At 48.1% G+C, this 17,411-nt stretch overlaps 1 protein-coding gene across 1 annotated transcript in view; it reads left to right on the forward strand.

Annotated features, from left to right (window-relative positions):
* MYBL2 (MYB proto-oncogene like 2) overlaps positions 1 to 17,411 on the forward strand; it is a 47,845-nt gene that overhangs the window by 15,715 nt on the left and 14,719 nt on the right. Inside the window, exons 5-7 of the mRNA XM_003825908.5 lie at positions 3,393 to 3,613; positions 8,667 to 8,829; positions 15,122 to 15,409. Of these exons, the coding sequence (XP_003825956.1) occupies positions 3,393 to 3,613; positions 8,667 to 8,829; positions 15,122 to 15,409 (672 nt within the window). The remainder of the gene's footprint in view (positions 1 to 3,392; positions 3,614 to 8,666; positions 8,830 to 15,121; positions 15,410 to 17,411) is intronic.

Here is a 17,411-nt window from a genome sequence, read left to right on the forward strand (position 1 = left end):
GGAGTTCCCTCATCTCTTCTCCTCGATACCAGCCCAGAGGATGCCATTCCACTGAGGCAGGCATGGCTTATGGGAAAGAGGGAGATGAAGGGAACTAGGCATTTTTTTTTTTTTTTTGAGACGGAGTCTCGCTTTGTCGCTCAGGTTAGAGTGCAGTGGCGCGATCTCAGCTCACTGCATCCTCCGCCTCCCGGGTTCAAGCGATTCTCCTGTCTTAGCCTCTTGATTAGCTGGGATTACAGGCACGTGCTACCACACCTGGCTAATTTTTTTGTATTTTTAATAGAGATGGGGTTTCACCATGTTGGTCAGGCTGGTCTTGAACTCCTGACCTCGTGATCCACCCGCCTCAGCCTCCCAAAGTGCTGGAATTACAGACGTGAGCCACCGTGCCTGGCCTGGAACTAGGCATTTTTAAATTAATTTTTTTTTGAGACGAGTCTTACTCTGTTGCACTGGCTGGAGAGTGTTGGCTAATTTTTTTGATTGATTGAGGCGGGGGTTCGCTCTGTCACCCAGGCTGGAGTACAGTGACACAATCACGGCTCATTGCAGCCTCGACCTCCCAGGCCCAAGCAATCCTCCCACCTCAGCTTCTAAAGTAGCTGGTGCCACATGTGCCACCATGTCTGGCTAATCTTTTTGAAAAATTTTTGTAGAGAGAGTATCACACTATGCTGCCCAGGCTGGTTGAACTTCTGGGCTCAAATGATCCTCCCACGTCAGCCTCTCAAAGTGCTGGGATTGTAGGTATGAGCCACCATTCCTGTTCTTTTTTTTTTTTCCTTTTTAATTTTTTTGAGACTGAGTCTTGTTCTGTCGTCCAGGCTGGAGTGCAATGGCGTGATCTTGGCTTACTGCAACCTTCGCCTCCTGGGTTCAAGCAGTTCTCTGCCTCAGCCTCCTGAGGAGCTGGGATTACAGGCGCCTGCCACCACGCCCGGCTAATTTTTGTATTTTTAGTAGAGACGGGGTTTCACCATGTTGGCCTGACTGGTCTTGAACTCCTGACCTTGTGATCTACCCACCTCAGCCTCCCAAAGTGCTGGGATTACAAGCGTGAGCCACTGTGCCCGGCCTTTTTTTTTTTTTTTTTTAATTTGTAGAGACAGGGTCTTCCTATGTTTTCCAGGCTGGTCTTGAACTACAGGGCTCAAGCTATCTTCTCGCCTTGGCCTCCCAAAGTTCTGGGATTACAGTCATGAGCCATGGCTGGCACTTCGCCTTAAAATTAATTTTTAATTAACTCGGCGTGGTGGTGGGGTGCCTGTAGTTGGGAGGCTGAGTTGGGAGGATTGCTTGAGCCCAGGAGTTCAAGGCTACAGTGAGCTACGATCACACCACTGCACTCCAGTCTGGGTGACAGAGTGAGACCCTGTCTCTTAAAAAAACACAAAACAAAACACCTGGGCGTGGTGGCTCACACCTGTAATCCCAGCATTTTGGGAGCCCGGGGTGGGTGGATCACCTGATGTCAGGAGTTTGAGACCAGCCTGACCAACATGGTGAAACCCCGTCTCTACTAAAAATGCAAAAATGAGCTGGGTGTGGTAACCCATACCTGTAATCCCAGCTACTTGGGAGGCTGAGGCAGGAGAATCACCTGAAGTGGGGAGGCGGAGGTTGCAGTGAGCCGAGATGGCGCCATTGTACTCCAGCCTGGGCAGCAGGAGCGAAACTCTGTCTCAAAAAAAAAAAAAAAAGAACGAAATAAAATTTATTTATTTATTTATTTTTGAGATGGAGTTTCGCTCCTGTTGCCCAGGCTGGAGTGCAGTGGCATGATCTCAGCTCACTGCAACCTCCTCCTCCCAGGGACAAGCGATTTTCCTGCCTCAGCCTCCCGAGCAGCTGAGATTACAGGTGCATGCTACCACGCCTGGCTGATTTTTGCATTTTTAGTAGAGACGGGGTTTTGCCATGTTGGTCAGGCTGGTCTCGAACTCCTGACCTCAGGTGATCCACCCGCCTCGACCTCCCAAAGTGCTTGGATTACAGGCGTGAGCCACCGGGCCTGGCCTGAGACCTTGTCTCTTAAGAATAAAATAAAATTTAGTTTGAAAATACTTTTTTGGCTGGGTGTGGCCAGGAGTTTGAGAACAGCCTGGCCAACATGGTGAAACCCTGTCTACCAAAAAATACAAAAATTAGCCAGGTGTCTTGGTGTGCCTGTAATCCCAGCTACTCAGGAGGCTGAGGCGGGAGAATCGCTTGAACCCAGGAGGCGGAGGTTGCAGTGAGCTGAGATCGCCCCACTGCACCCCAGCCTGGGCGACAGAGTGAGACACTGTCTCAAAAAAAAATGGCGGTGGCTCACGCCTATAATCCCAGCACTTTGGGAGGCCAAGTTGGGCGGATCACCTCAGGTCGGGAGTTCAAGACCAGCCTTATCAACATGGAGAAACCCCGTCTCTACTAAAAATACAAAATTAGCCGGACATGGTGGTGCATGCCTGTAATCTCAGCTACTTGGGAGGCTGAGGCAGGAGAATCACTTGAACCCGGAAGGCGGAGGTTGTGGTGAGCCAAGATCGTGCCATTGCACTCCAGCCTGGGCAACAAGAGCGAAACTTCGTCTCAAAAAAAATAAATAAAAAATAAAAAGTGAAAACATAAAATCTTTAAAAAAAAAATCAAAGTGACATGTGGTTGCTATAAAAATTTAAACCATACAGAAGTGAAGTCAAATATTTCTTCACCAAAATCTTTGCCAAAAGAAGCATCCACTCTTCCCAGTTTCTTGTGGCCTGTGTGCACATGAGAACGCGTGTGTCTGTTGTGTAGGTGGGGCCTGGCCTGGCTCTTGTGGCTGCGTATGTTGTGGTTTGTGTCCTGAGCTAGGAAGCCTGACTGAGGGCAGGTGGGGACTCAGGTCTGGCTAGGTCAGCCCGCCATGCCTGCTACCATGGCTCAGCCTGTGCCCTCCCAATTTCCATGGAAGTGCTGGAGGGTCTTGCGGCAGCCTGGGGCCTGGCTGGTGTGGGAAAGTCTATTTCCCACCTTTAGTTTGGACTCCGTGTGTGTTGTTCCTCCTCATCCCTCTGCTCTTTTCTACTTAGCTTATTGGGTTGAGCCCTGGAGAGGGAAGCAGGACTCTGGCGCCTTTGTTTACCCCCACTTGATCTCTACTCTAGAAAGGGTCTCTGGTATTCTTGGCCTAGATTTATTCCAGGCAATAAATGAGGGGGATGCGGTCAGATCCTCAGGTAGGCCCTGTGGGCTACACAAAGTCATCCTGGGTGGCATCCCCTGCAGCTCGCTCAGTGTTGCCTGAGGGGATGTGGTAGGTGGCACCTCTCAGGGCCATGGCAAGGCTCAGGTGAATGTGAAGGGCTATGGTGGGGGTGAGGGAGGGGCCGGTGCAAGTGGCTACCCAGAGACTTTTCTCTAAGGTCATCGAGCTGGTTAAGAAGTACGGCACAAAGCAGTGGACACTGATTGCCAAGCACCTGAAGGGCCGGCTGGGGAAGCAGTGCCGTGAACGCTGGCACAACCACCTCAACCCTGAGGTGAAGAAGTCTTGCTGGACCGAGGAGGAGGACCGCATCATCTGCGAGGCCCACAAGGTGCTGGGCAACCGCTGGGCTGAGATCGCCAAGATGTTGCCAGGGAGGTAAGCTGTCTTCTTGGGGGTTGGGGCAGGTTCCCGGGAGGCCAGGCCCGTGTTTCTGATGGAGGAGGGTTCCTGGGTGGGTATTGTGGTCCTGTGCTCTTGTTCTGTAACACCCAGCCTCGGCTCCAGGGCTCCCAGAGGCATGCATAGTCAGGAGGAAGGGTGGTTCCCCAGGGAAGGCCCTGTCTTCTGTCAGCTTAAAAGAACAGATGGTGATAAGGGAGGCCTCAGCAAGAAATCGGGAACCCTGGAGTCTAGTTCTCATCCTGTTCCCAGCTCACTGTGTCTTCTTGGTTAGCCTCTTCTCTTCGACTTCAGTTTCTTCTAACACAGAATAGGCTTGAGATGTGGGGTAGATGGGCTTTCTTTAAGAAGAAAATGATCAAAAATCAGGTAGTACTATAATCTGCTAAAAGGTGTTTTTTGTTTTTCTTTTTCTTAAAAGGTTTAATAATGAAAAACATCAGTCTTTGTCACCACTCTGTTAAATGTCTCTACTAAAACAGACTCATCTTTTTGAGTTCTTTATCTCTTTAAGTGATGTGCCATTTTTCATATTGATCCTCTGCTATGGGAGATTAGCTTTCTTAGGCTTTCCCACTCCCCATATGTCCCTATTGCTCCAATAATGTATGATAGTTATTAAAATAATAATGTTTATGGACGGGCATGGTGGCTCATGCCTGTAATCCTAGCACGTTGGGTGGCTGAGGTGGGTGGATCACTTGAGGTCAGGAGTTTGAGACCAGCCTGGCCAACACAGTGAAGCCTCATCTCTACTAAAAATACAAAAAATTAGCGGGATGTGGTGGTGAGCCTGTAATCCCAGCTACTTGGGAGGCTGAGGCAGAATTGCTTGAACCCAGGAGGCAGAGGTTGCAGTGAGCCGAGATCATATCACTGCACTCCAGCCTGGGCGACAGAGCGAGACTGTCTCCAAAAAAAAAAAAAAAAATTTTTTTTTTTTCCCCTAAATACTGAAAGCATTCCATGATCTTTTCTCCTATTTTTCATCTGTTTTGCTTCATTTTCTAGGAGACTTCTTATCTTCTCTTTTTTTGAAATTATTTTCCCTAAAAATTTTACTTTCTAAGGGCTCCTCCCTTTTCTGGCACTCTTTTTTTATTTTTTATTTATTCTTTTTTTTGGGAGACCAGAGTCTCGCTCTGTCATCCAGGCTGGAGTGCAGTAGCGTGATCCGGGCTCACTGCAACCTCTGCCTCCCAGGTTGAAACGATTCTCCTGGTTCAGCCTCCCAAGTAGCTGGGACTGCAGGTCTGTGCCACCATGCCTGGCTAATTTTTGTATTTTTAGTAGAGATGGAATTTCACCATGTTGGCCAGGCTGGTCTCGAACTCTTGACCTCCTGCCCACCTCAGCCTCACAAAGTGTTGGGATTACAGGCATGAGCCACTATGCCCAGACTCTTTAAAACAGGGTTCTCACTCTGTCACCCAAGCTGGAGTGCAGGGGCATAATCATGGCTCATTGCAGCTTCACCCTCCTGAACTCAAGCAATCCTTCTGCCTCAGCCTTCCAAGGACCTGGGACTACAAGCGCATGCCAGCATACCCAGCTAGTTTTAAAATTTTTTGTAGGGGCAGGGTCTCCCTATGTTGCCCAGGCTGGTCCCAAAGTGCTGGGATTACAGGCATGAGCCACCACACCTGGCCTGGCACCCTATTCTTATTTTGTGGTTTCAATAGCTTACTTCTCTGTCAATATTATATCTTTTTTAAGACTGAATTTCGCTCTTATCACCCAGGCTGGAGTGTAGTGGCATGATCTCGGCTCACTGCAACCTCTGCCTCCTGGGTTCAAGTGATTCTCCTGCCTCAGCCTCCTGAGTAGCTGGGATTATAGGCGCCCGCCACCACACCTGACTAATTTTTGTATTTTTAGTAGAGATGGGGTTTTGCCATCTTGGCCAGGCTAGTCTTGAACTCCTGACCTCAGGTGATCTGCCTGCCTGGGGCCTCCTGAAGTGCTGAGATTACAGGTGTGAGCCACCGCACCTGGCCCTAAGCTGGATATTGTTCCCCTGTTTTCCATCTTATGAAAACTTGTAAAAAATCTCTTACTAGTGGCTGTCTTCTACCTGTTTCTCTTTGTCCTTGTGAATTTTTGCCTTGCTTTATTTTGAATCCCTTTTTTTGTCATGGCAGTGTGGTCCTGGCAGGGAAAGAAAATGCCAGATGGTGTGTTTTCCCCAAAGTCTGAAATGATCCCTTTTCAAAGCTCAAACCTGAATGTGTCATCTTTCTGGGGCTTCCCCTGACACTTGGGTTGGAAACTCTGGCTTCTTTCCCCCCATGGCCTGTTTGGCTCACAGGTGCCACCAGCCTCACCTTGATCCACTGTCACTTGTGCTTACTCGGTGTTAGCTGCTTTGCCTCCTTTCAGTCCCTCGAACCCTGAGCTCTTCTCAGAGCTCCTAGTGCTCCTCTGTCGGCCTGCAGTGCACTCCCACTTGTGCCTATTGTGTAGCTAATGTGTTCTCATCCTTCAGTTCTCAGTGGAGGTGCTATTTCTTCAGAGAAGTTTTCTCTGTTCTCCCAGACTGTGGTTGGTCTCTGGTGACCTCTGTGTTGTGCCCACACCTGTCTGCAGAGTAGTGTGTACCCCAGTTGTAGCTGAAGATAACATTCATCTCCCCTGCTAGATTTAACTGTCTTATTTACCGATGGATCCCCAGTGCCTACAATAATGCCTGGCACACAGTGGGTGCTATTTATATGCGAGCAAAAGAATGAGTCTCACTATAGCTTGGGGCACCCCAGACTCTGGTCTTGGGGAGTGGGAGGGCTGGGGAGGTGTTTTGGGTCAGGTTCCCTGGAAGCGGAACCTGTGACTCAAGAGTTTCAGGTACATGGGATCTCTTGGAAAGGTTCTCACCTGTGAGGGAAGGAGTGGAGAAAAGTAGGGAAGGGGCCAAGCAAGGGATGGGGTCTTGGAAAATAGAGCTTTGGCCTGCTATAAGGCCAAGGAGTGTGTGTGTTCACATGTATACATGCGAGGTATGTACATATGAGGAGGGCGCATGTGTACATGGGTTGGGGAACTCCTGGGGCATCTTTGGTTGTGCCTTCCAAGAGCTGTTTTTTGTTTTTTTTTTTTGAGACGGAGTCTTGCTCTGTCGCCCAGGCTGGAGTGCAGTGGCGTGACCTCAGCTCACTGCAACCTCCGCCTCCCAGGTTCAAGCGATTCTCCTGCCTCAGCCTCCTGAGTAGCTGGGATTACAGGTATGCACCACCACGCCTGGCTAATTTTTGTATTTTTGGTAGAGACGGGGTTTCACCATGTTGGCCAGGCTGGTGTTGAACTCCTGACCTTAGGTGATCTGCTTCCAAGGGCTCTTATGCAGATAAAGTCATAGTAGAAGCCGTCGGCAGCATGCCCGGCAGCTGGGGGATTGGATTCGCTGTAGGGACAGAGGATCTGGGCAAAGCACCAGGAGCACCCCTTACCCTACACCTTTGCCCAGTGAGCATTGTGTCCCTGAAGGCTTAGAGTGCAAATGATCTGAGGATATCCTCTTAGACTGGGTGCTCAGTTAAGCTGTTACTCTCTGTTCACTTTTCAAGGGAAGAGTATTCTGCTTGGCACTCCAAAGAAGGTGGTGACTACTATGTGTCAGCACAGTACCTTTGTATTTTTAGTAGAGATGGGGTTTCACTATGTTGGCCAGGCTAGTCTTGAACTCCTGACCTCAGGTGATCCACCTGCCTCAGCCTCCCAAAGTGCTGGGATTACAGGCGTGAGCCACCGCACCTGACCTGCCGCTTGCTTCTCACCACTATACTTCTATACACTTTTGTGGTACTATCCCATCCTTCTGTATTACTCTATGCCTTTATTACTACATGTTTCTCTGCTAATCTACTCTGTGCTTTATGCTACTGTTCTACTGTAGATGTGTCTCCTCCCTGAATCTTCAGTGAGTGATGGAGTATGACGTAGTCTTCTGACCTTCCAGATAAAGAAACCAAGGCTCAGGGAGGTGAACAGTTCTGGGCCTTCTGCCCTCTTTGGCCACTTATCAGTCTGTGGGAGGTGAACAGGCCTTGCATCTGAGGTCAGCGTGAGACTCAGTGGAAATGAGCAGACAGTGTTGCTTATGGCTTCTACACATTCGAACTGGGCAGGGAAGGGGGTGAGAGTTCCAAGCACTTATCTTCAGTTTTATAATTTTTAAAAATTTTTAAATTTTTTTTTCATTTTTATTTATTTTTGAGATGGAGTCTCACTCTGTTGCCCAGGCTATAGTGCAGTGGCGCGATCTCGGCTCATCACAACCTCCACCTCCCGGGTTTAAGCGATTCTCATGCCTCAGACTCCCAAGTAGCTGGGATTACAGGTGCCTGGCATCACGCCCAGCACCTCCCAAAGTGCCAGGATTACAGGCGTGAGCCACTGTTCCTGGTCTTATATATACATTTTTTTTTTTTTTTTTTGAGGTGGAATTTTACTTTTGTTCCCAGGCTGGAGTGCAATGGCATAATCTTGGCTAACCACAACCTCTACCTCCTGGGTTCAAGCGATTCTCCTTCCTCAGACTCCCAAGTAGCTGGGATTACAGGCATGTGCCACCATGCCTGGCTAATTTTGTATTTTTAGTAGAGACAGGGTTTCTCTGTGTTGGTCAGGCTGGTCTCGAACTCCCGATCTCAGGTGATCTGCTCGCCTAGGCCGCCCAGAGTGCTGGGATCACAGGCGTGGTGAGCCACCGCACTTGGCAATTTTTTTTTTTTTAAATTAAAAAAAATTTTGTTTTTTACCTGAACCCGACAGTAGCTGGTGCCATTTTATAATTTTTGCCATAGCCTGAATGATTCAGTTGCTTATTTCACAGAGCTTCGTGGAAATGCTCTGTAAATTATTAGGGCTAGAGGCTTGTGAGGCTTCATCTTGGAACTGAAAGAGACCTTAGAGTTCATCTAGTGGAAGATTCATTTACAGGAACAGGAACTTGGCTTAGGGAGGTTAGTGATGTGCCTGGTGGCACCCCACCCACAGAGCTGGGGTTCAAAGGCCCCCTGCTGCCCCCCTGCAGGACAGACAATGCTGTGAAGAATCACTGGAACTCTACCATCAAAAGGAAGGTGGACACAGGAGGCTTCTTGAGCGAGTCCAAAGACTGCAAGCCCCCTGTGTACTTGCTGCTGGAGCTCGAGGACAAGGACGGCCTCCAGAGTGCCCAGCCCACGGAAGGCCAGGTGAGACAGCTGCTCAGCCTTTGGCTTGGTTTGATTTCACATTCATCTGACACCATCTCATTGAACACCTTGTCCACAGCTATTGGTCAGTTTCTGCCACAGAGTCTACAAGTGGGCTATGTGCTTCTGGGGCCTTGTGAGACTTCTGCACATAACTGGCACTTGTCTGCCTGCAGATGAAGGATAGCAGAGCAAGCTGATTATATAAAACTGTGAATTAGTTAAGGAGATCCTTAGCCTCCATCTCTCCTTGCTGGTGGCCGCCTTCTTACCTGTTGCTCATTTTAATTTTTTAAAACTGAAAGCATGTTTGCAATTAAAAAATCAGGTGGCTGGGTGCGTTGGTTCACACCTGTAATCCCAGCAAGTTGAGAGGCTGAAGCTGGCGAATTGCTTGAGCCCAGGAGTTGGAGGCCGGTTCAGGCAACATGGTGAAACCTTGTCTCTATCTTTTTAATTAAAAAAAATTAAAAAATGTATTGAGTTGTAATTTACGTACTCTAATAAACAGTTTTGAGTTATGACAAAGCATACAGCCATGTAACCACTGTCACAGCCAAGGTATACAGCAGTCCCATCACCCCAGAATTCCCTTGTGCTCCTTTTCTTAGCCTTTTTTCGGCCCTTAGCTCCTTGCACTGTGATCTGTTTTCTGTCTCTATAATTTTGACTTTTCTAGAAATTAACAATTAAAATCCTATAGTATTACATTTGCAGGCTGTTTTTTTTGAGACAGAGTTTTGCTCTGATGCCCAGGCTGGAGTTGTAGGGTGTGATCTTGGCTCACTGTAACCTCTGCCTCCTGGGATCAAGCGATCTCATGCCTCAGCAACCTGAGTAGCTGAGATTACAGGCATGCACCACCACACCTGACTAATTTTTGCATTTTTAGTAGAGATGGGGTTTCACCACGTTGGCCAGGCTGGGTTTGAATTCCTAGCCTGAAGAGATCCGCCTTCCTTGGCCTCCCAAAGTGTTGGGATTACAGATGTGAGCCACCATGTCTGGCACTACATTTGCAGTTTTTATTTATTTATTGTTTTGAGATGGAGTCTCACTCTGTCGCTCAGGCTGGAGTGCAGTTATATGATAGCTCACTGCAACCTCCGCCTCCCAGGTTAAAGCGATTCTGCTAACTCAGCATCCCGAGTAGCTGGGATTACAGGTGCACACCACCATGCCTGGCTAATTTTTGTATTCTTAGAGATGGGGGTCTCACCATGTTGGTCAAACTGGTCTCAAACTCCTGACCTCAAATGATCCACCCACCTGAGCCTCCCAAAGTGCTGGCATTACAGACGTGAGCCAGCATGCCCCAGCTACATTTGCAGTTTTAAAAATGAAATCAGTATATACTTATGTTAACATCCACTGTCCTATATACCAGAGCAAAGTTTTTATTTATATTTTTTAGCTATATCTCTAAAGGTTATTTTTCAAAATAAAAATTTGGGCAGGGTGTGGTGGCTAACATCTGTAATCCCAGCACTTTGGGAGGCTGTGGCTTTTGGATCTCTTGAGCCCAGGAGTTTAAGACCAGCTTGGGCAACATGGTGAAACCCCATTTCTATAAAAAGGAAAATTAGCTGTGTGTGATTTTGTGCACCTGTAGTCCCAGCTACTTGGGAGGCTGAGGTGGAAGGATTATTTGAGCCTGGGAGGTGGAAGTTGCAGTGAGTTGAGATCCCGCCACTGCACTCCAGCTTTTATTTATAAATAAAATAAAAATGTGAAGGCCGAGCACGGTGGCTCACGCCTGTAATTGCAGCATTTTGGGAGGCCGAGGCAGGCGGATCACGAGGACAGGAGATTGAGACCATCCTGGCTAACACGGTGAAACCCCGTCTCTACTAAAAGTACAAAAAATTAGCTGGGCGTGGTGGCGGGTGCCTGTAGTCCCAGCTACCCAGGAGGCTGAGGCAGGAGAATGGCGTGAACCCGGGAGACAGAGCTTACAGTGAGCCGAGATCACGCCACTGCACTCCAGCCTGGGTGACAGAGTGAGACTCTGTCACAAAAAAATAAAATTAAATAAAATTAAATAAATAAATAAAAATTTGAAGCAAGCATGACAAAACATTAAGATTTGATGATGCCGGATGTGTGGTAGGTAACACAATTGTCCTTTGTTATTTTCTAATCTTTTCTGTCATGGTGTGAACTATTTAATAATTTTTAAAAATCTTTTTCCCTCTTCTTACTGGGTAGAGATAACTTGTTGACAGTTACAATTCTTCCACAATGCCCTGCTAGAGCGATATATTATGTTTTTGCCTCTATTTCTTGAATTTTCAATTTTAGAGAATATCTCTCGATTTCCCAATATGAATGCACCTATGGGGTAACTTTCAAAGGGCAGAGAAAGGTATAAAATGAAAAGTAAAATGACTTCTTTTTCTAGTTTCAACTCCCTGTGCATCTCTTAACCGGAGGAGTCTACTTCTGACAATTTCTTGTACATCTAAGTAGTATGTGTTTGATCTTTTACTTCTGATTGAAGAAAAGGTCTCCGTTCCACAAAGAGAAACAGCGGGCATCAGCCGACTCATAGAAGACTTTCAGCATAGGACAGAGTGAACAGATCTCTAGTCTCTTAAAAACTCTACTGTGCTGAAAGCCAGTTATTGACTTGGCTTTTGTCCCCTGACACTTTGAGTGTCTGGAGTGCTGGCTGTGCTGGGCTGGGCGGGACCAAGCCCCAGACCATGACCCTGAGCACAGGAGGTCAATTTTTTTTTTTTTTTTTTTGGAGACAGAGTCTTGCTCTTGCCCAGGCTGGAGTGCAGTGGTGCCATCTCTGCTCGCTGCAACCTCCACCTCCCAAGTTCAAGTGGTTCTCCTGCCTCAGCCTCCTGAGTAGCTGGGAAGCTGGGATTATAGGCATTCGCCACCATGCCTGGCAAATTTTTGTATTTTTAGTAGAGATGGGGTTTCACCATTTTGGCCAGGCTGGTCTTGAACTCCTGACCTCAGGTGATCCACCTGCCTCAGCCTCTCAAAGTGCTGGGATTGCAGGCATGAGCCACCATGCCGGGCCTGTGTTGATTTCAGCCTTACCCGTGTCTCTCCAATGTGGTCTTTCTGGTGTGCTATTTATTTAACTAGTTTCTTACTGATGAAGATAAGGATATTACTGGTTTTTTGTTATTAGAGATAAAACTCTTAACAGTCACCCTTGTGGCCAAATGACTGCTTCTTTGTGCAGTTATTTCTTGAGAAATTCCTAGAGATGGACAAATATATTTGGTGGTGGGGGGAACCCTTTTGGCTGAGTATGGTGGCTCATTCCTGTAATCCCAGCACTTTGTGAGGCCAAGTTGGGAGGATTCCTTGAGGCCAGGAGTTTGTGACCAGTCTGGGCAACATAGGGAGACTGTCTTTACAAAAAAAAAAGCTGGTGCGGTGGCACACACCTGTAGTTCCAGCTACTTTGGAGCCTGGGGCAGGAAGTTCACTTGAGCCCAGGATTTCGACAGAGTGAGATGGGGTTTCACCATGTTGGCCAGGATGGTCTCGATCTCTTGACCTCGTGATCTGCCCACCTCAGTCTCCCAAAGTGCTGGGATTACAGGCGTGAGCCACTGCGCCTGGCTGGTTGATTTTATAGATGTGGAATGATTGGGTAAAATAGTGTGGACATTTGAAGTTTTCATAAGCATTGCCGAATTGCTGCCAAAGGGATTGTACTGTTTAATCCTGCTATAGGCAGTATATAGGACTGCTTGTTTCCAGCCTTATTGTCAATACCGGCTATGGTTATATGAAAAAAAATCTTTGCCAGTTTTAATGAGCAACAAATGCATGATCATGTTCTTATTTTGATTGAATTACTTTGGAGTTGATCTTTTTTTTTCAGCTTTATGAAAATATAATTAACAAATAAATTGCATATATTGACCAGGGGCGGTGGCTCATGCCTGTATTCCCAGCACTTTGGGAGGCTGAAGTGGGCGGATCACTTGAGGCTAGGAGTTTGAGGCCAGCCTGGCCAATACGGTGAAACCCCATCTCTACTAAAAATATAAAAAATTAACCGGGTGTGGTGGTGCACGCCTGTAGTCCCAGCTGCTCAGGAGGCTGAGGCATGAGAATCACCTGAACCTGGGAGGTGGAGGTTGCAGTGAGCTGAGAGTGTGCCTCTGCACGCCAGCCTGGGTAACAGTAAGACTCTGTCTCAAAAAACAAGGGCTGGGCGCAATGGCTTACGCCTGTAATCCCAGCACTTTGGGAGGCTGAGGCAGGCGGATCACGAGGTCAGGAGATCGAGACCATCCTGGCTAGCATGGTGAAACCCCATCTCTACTAAAAATACAAAAAAGAACCCAAAAAATTAACCGGTCATGGTGGCGGGCACCTGTAGTCCCAGCTACTAGGGAGGCTGAGGCAGGAGAATGGCGTGAACCTGGGAGGTGGAGCTTGCAGTGAGCCGAGATCGCGCCACTGCATTTCAGCCTGGGCGACAGAGTGAGACTCCGTCTCAAAAAAAAAAAAAAATTGCATGTATTTATGGTGTGCAATGTGATGTTTTGATTCATTGTTTTGGTTTTCATTTCTTTTACTATTAATGAGGGTGAGTAACAGATTACCCCTTAATTTGTTATTTGGCTTGGTTGTCTTTTTTTTTTTTTTTTTGATCTTGTTACTGGTTTGTACATTTTATTTGTATGTTAAGGATGCTACTCCTTTATCATGTAGTAACTATTTTTTCCCAGTTTGGTAGCTTTTTTTCTTTATTTTATAAAGATATAATTTACATACAATAAAATTCACTTTTTGTTTGTTCGTTTGTTTTATAGAGATGGGGTTTGCCCAGGCTGGTCTCGAACTCCTGGGCTCAAGGGATCTGTCTGCCTTGGCCTCCCAAAGTGTTGGGATTACAGGTGTGAGCCACCACACCCCGCATTTTTTTTTTTTTTTTTTTTTTTTTTTTGAGACAGAGTCTCGTTCTGTAGCCCAGGCTGGAGTGCAGTGGCGCAGTCTCGGCTCACTGCAAGCTCCGTCTTCTGGGTTCACACCATTCTCCTGCCTCAGCCTCCCAAGTAGCTGGAACTGCAGGTGCCTGCCACCACACCTGGCTAATTTTTTGTATTTTTAGTAGAGATGGGGTTTCACTGTGTTAGCCAGGATGGTCTCGATCCTCCTGACCTCGTGATCCGCCCGTCTCGGCCTCCCAATGTGCTGGGATTACAGGCGTGATTTTTTTTTTTTTTTTTTTAAATGAGCAGGGTCTTGCTCTGTACCCCAGACTGTAGTGCAGTGGCGTGATCATAGTTCACTGCAACCTTGAACTCATGAACTCCTCAAGGGGTCCTCTTGCCTGAGCTTTTCAGAGTTCTGGGATTACAGGTGTGAGCCGCCACACCCAGCCCCCTCCCCCCTCCCTTTTTTTTTTTATTAGAGTCTTCCTATGTTGCCCAGGCTGGAGTGCAGTGGTGTGATCATAGCCCATTGCAACCTTGAATTCAGGAACTCAAGGGACCCACTTGCCTCAGCCTCCCAAAGTGCTAGAGTTACAGGCATAAGCCACTGTACCTGGTCTTTTTATTTTTTAATGTTTATTAAGCATTAAAAATTTATTTTTTAATTTTTTTGAGACGGAGTTTTGCTCTTGTTACCTAGGCTGGAGTGCAATGGCGCGATCTCAGCTCACTGCAACCTCTGCCTCCCAGGTTCAAGCAATTCTCCTGCCTCAGCCTCCCGAGTAGCTAGGATTACAGGTGCCTGCCACCACACCTGGCTAATTTCGTTTTGTTTTGTTTTTAGTAGAGACAGGGTTTCACCATGTTGGCCAGGCTGATCTCGAACTCTTGACCTCAGGTGGTCCACCAGCCTCGACCTCCCAAAGTGCTGGGATTACAGGCGTGAGCCTCTGCACCCAACCTCTGTGTATTACTTCTTTCATCTGAGCCATTTGAGAGTTAGTTATGTAGCATAGATTCCTAAGAATAAGGCCATTTGCTTACATAACCACAATAAAGTTATATTCAATCCAGGGAATTTAAGCCTAATTCAGGATCTTTATCTACAGTTTATATTCCATTTTTCCCTGTCCATGATGCAGTCTAAGACCAGACATTGCATTTAGTTGTCCTATCCCTTTAGTCAGCCTTTCTTAGTCTCATGATGTTGACATTTTGGAAGTATATGGTATGGCTAATTATTCTGTAGAATGTTTCTCTATTTGGGTTCATCACAATTTCCTTCTTAGATTCAGGTTGTGTGCTTTAGCTGGAAACTACTATATAGTCTATATCTCAGCGAAATGCAAATGGTGTATTCTTGTGTCTTACAGGGAAGTCTTCTGACCAACTGGCCCTCCGTCCCTCCTACCATAAAGGAGGAGGAAAGCAGTGAGGAGGAACTTGCAGCAGCCACCACACCGAAGGAACAGGAGCCCATCCCTACAGATCTGGACGCAGTGCGAACACCAGAGCCCTTGGAGGAATTCCCGAAGCGTGAGGACCAGGAAGGCTCCCCGCCAGAAACGAGCCTGCCTTACAAGTGGGTGGTGGAGGCAGCTAACCTCCTCATCCCCGCTGTGGGTTCTAGCCTCTCTGAAGCCCTGGACTTGATTGAGTCGGTATGTTGGTCACAACACTTCACAGTGAGCACAGAACACCCCCAGCAGGAAGTGCTTCTCTCTCGGGTCCACATCCTTTTGCTCATTCCATCGCCCTGCTAACAGTTACTGACTTGAGGCTGAATGCCTAGCCCTGACCCAAGGGCTGGGGACACCAGGGTTGTCAGCATGCAGTCCCTATCCTTGGGGAGCTCCTGGTGTGTGCAGCAGGAGTTTGTGGTGGCATCTGACCTCTATGTATGGCACAGGGCGGGGTGGGAAGGCTGCCCAGAGGAGGTGGCACTGAACTGAGTCCTAAAGGTTGACTGGCAGGTGACAGCACAGGACAGCGTGATATTTGTGGCATCACACATGGTTGGGTCTCCCTGAAGAGGAGCCCAGGAAATGCCAAGTCTTGGTGCTGGTCTTGGAGTGGTGAGTGGGTTCTGGTTACTCAGGGTGGGGCAGCCATTGAGCCCGTGTTGTGGTTACTGTGTTGGCTGTGTGGTTGTGTCCTTTGAGGAGGGCTTCTTGGTGTGACACCCTGGCTCCTGGCTGCATCGGCCAGGCCTGCTGTGTAGAGCGGGTTTTGGGAAGTGAAAGACCAGAGGCCTGGTCACTAGGGTGGGGAGTTCAGTATGGGGGTCCGTGTTCGCCTTTCCACCCAGGTGTCTCCCATCCTAGAACATCTAACTGCCAGGGTCTGAGCTTAACATACAGTCTGCGTGGTATCCTGTGAGGTGTGTCATTTCTGTTTTTTAGGTGAAACTGAGGCTCAGAGAGGTCAAGTAGTGTACCCAAGGTTGCACAGCAAGTATACTTGGTGGTCTTGACTGCCATGCTATGCTCCTGCTACTATCCGATGAAGGGTTGGGGGACCATCTACTCAGGCCTTTTTTACTCTGAGTCTCACCTCTTGACCCCAGTGGCTGGGACTGGACCCAGCTGTAGGGTCTGTCTGTGGTGCCCCCACCTCCAGGGAGTGTCAGAGGCACTAGCATGTTCTTGGATTCTCAGCACAGCTCTGAAGCAAGCACTGGGCCCCATCCCTCCCCCAGCCCTGAGGGGAGTGTTGAGATGAGAGTTGGCCCCTCTTTGCCTGGCACACGGTGTGTACCACAGCATCACCTCCCTTTACCCCAGACCGTTCTGTTTTCTTGTGCTTGGCAGGCACAGCTCGCTTGTATTGAGCACCCACTGATTGCCAGAGCCAGTGCTTAATGAGTAATTACAGTACCTAACATTGGAGTGCTTGCCGTGTGCCAGGCCCATCACTTGCTACCTAATGTGTAGGCTCTTAGTTGGTCTTTAACAGCCTGTGAGGTGGGTAGTGGACTCATCAACAGTGAGAGCACCCCACGCTCAGAGAGGTTAGGAGACTTGGCCAGGTTCACACAGCCGGTGACCTCCAGGAACAGGAGTTAAACCTTGCTGTCCGGCTCAGAGCTCAGGCTCTTTCCACAATGACCTTCAGTGCCTGTTGGGGGAGTTACTGCTTGTGTGGAAATCCCATCTTCCCTCCTCTGCTCCGTCCACTTCAGTGGTCCTTGTAGGATGTACTTCTGGTCTACCAGACACTGTCAGTGCTGGGTCCTCCCTGAGTTGGGGTGTGGGCCTGAGGTCGGTCCTGCCCCCCAGCTGGCCTCCACCCTTAGGAGTGAACTACCCCAGGGAACCAGAACTCGGCTTTAGTGTCTGGGTCCACTCAGAAGCCAGAACGCAAAGACCAAAGTGGAAGCCTCTGTGTCCAGAAGCCTTTTGGTTTGTGTTGTGATTTATTGGGTAAAGGAGGGAAAACCTGTAGTGACTCACGGGCTTGTTCTAGAAGCTGAGTGAGTAACTTCGGGAAGACCGAATCCCCTTAGCTCAGCTTCCTTGGTATGAAAAGGAAAGTAATGCTTCCCTAGCAGAATTGTGGGGATTGGAAATAACTTTTGTGAGCTGCCCCAAGGAGGCATCAATGATGAGTGACATCCCATTCACTGCTGTATATTTCGTTCTATAAAAATATCTGCAGGCTGGG

Source organism: Pan paniscus, chromosome 21, assembly GCF_029289425.2.
Source record: "Pan paniscus chromosome 21, NHGRI_mPanPan1-v2.0_pri, whole genome shotgun sequence".
Classification (NCBI taxonomy): Eukaryota; Metazoa; Chordata; class Mammalia; order Primates; family Hominidae; genus Pan; species Pan paniscus.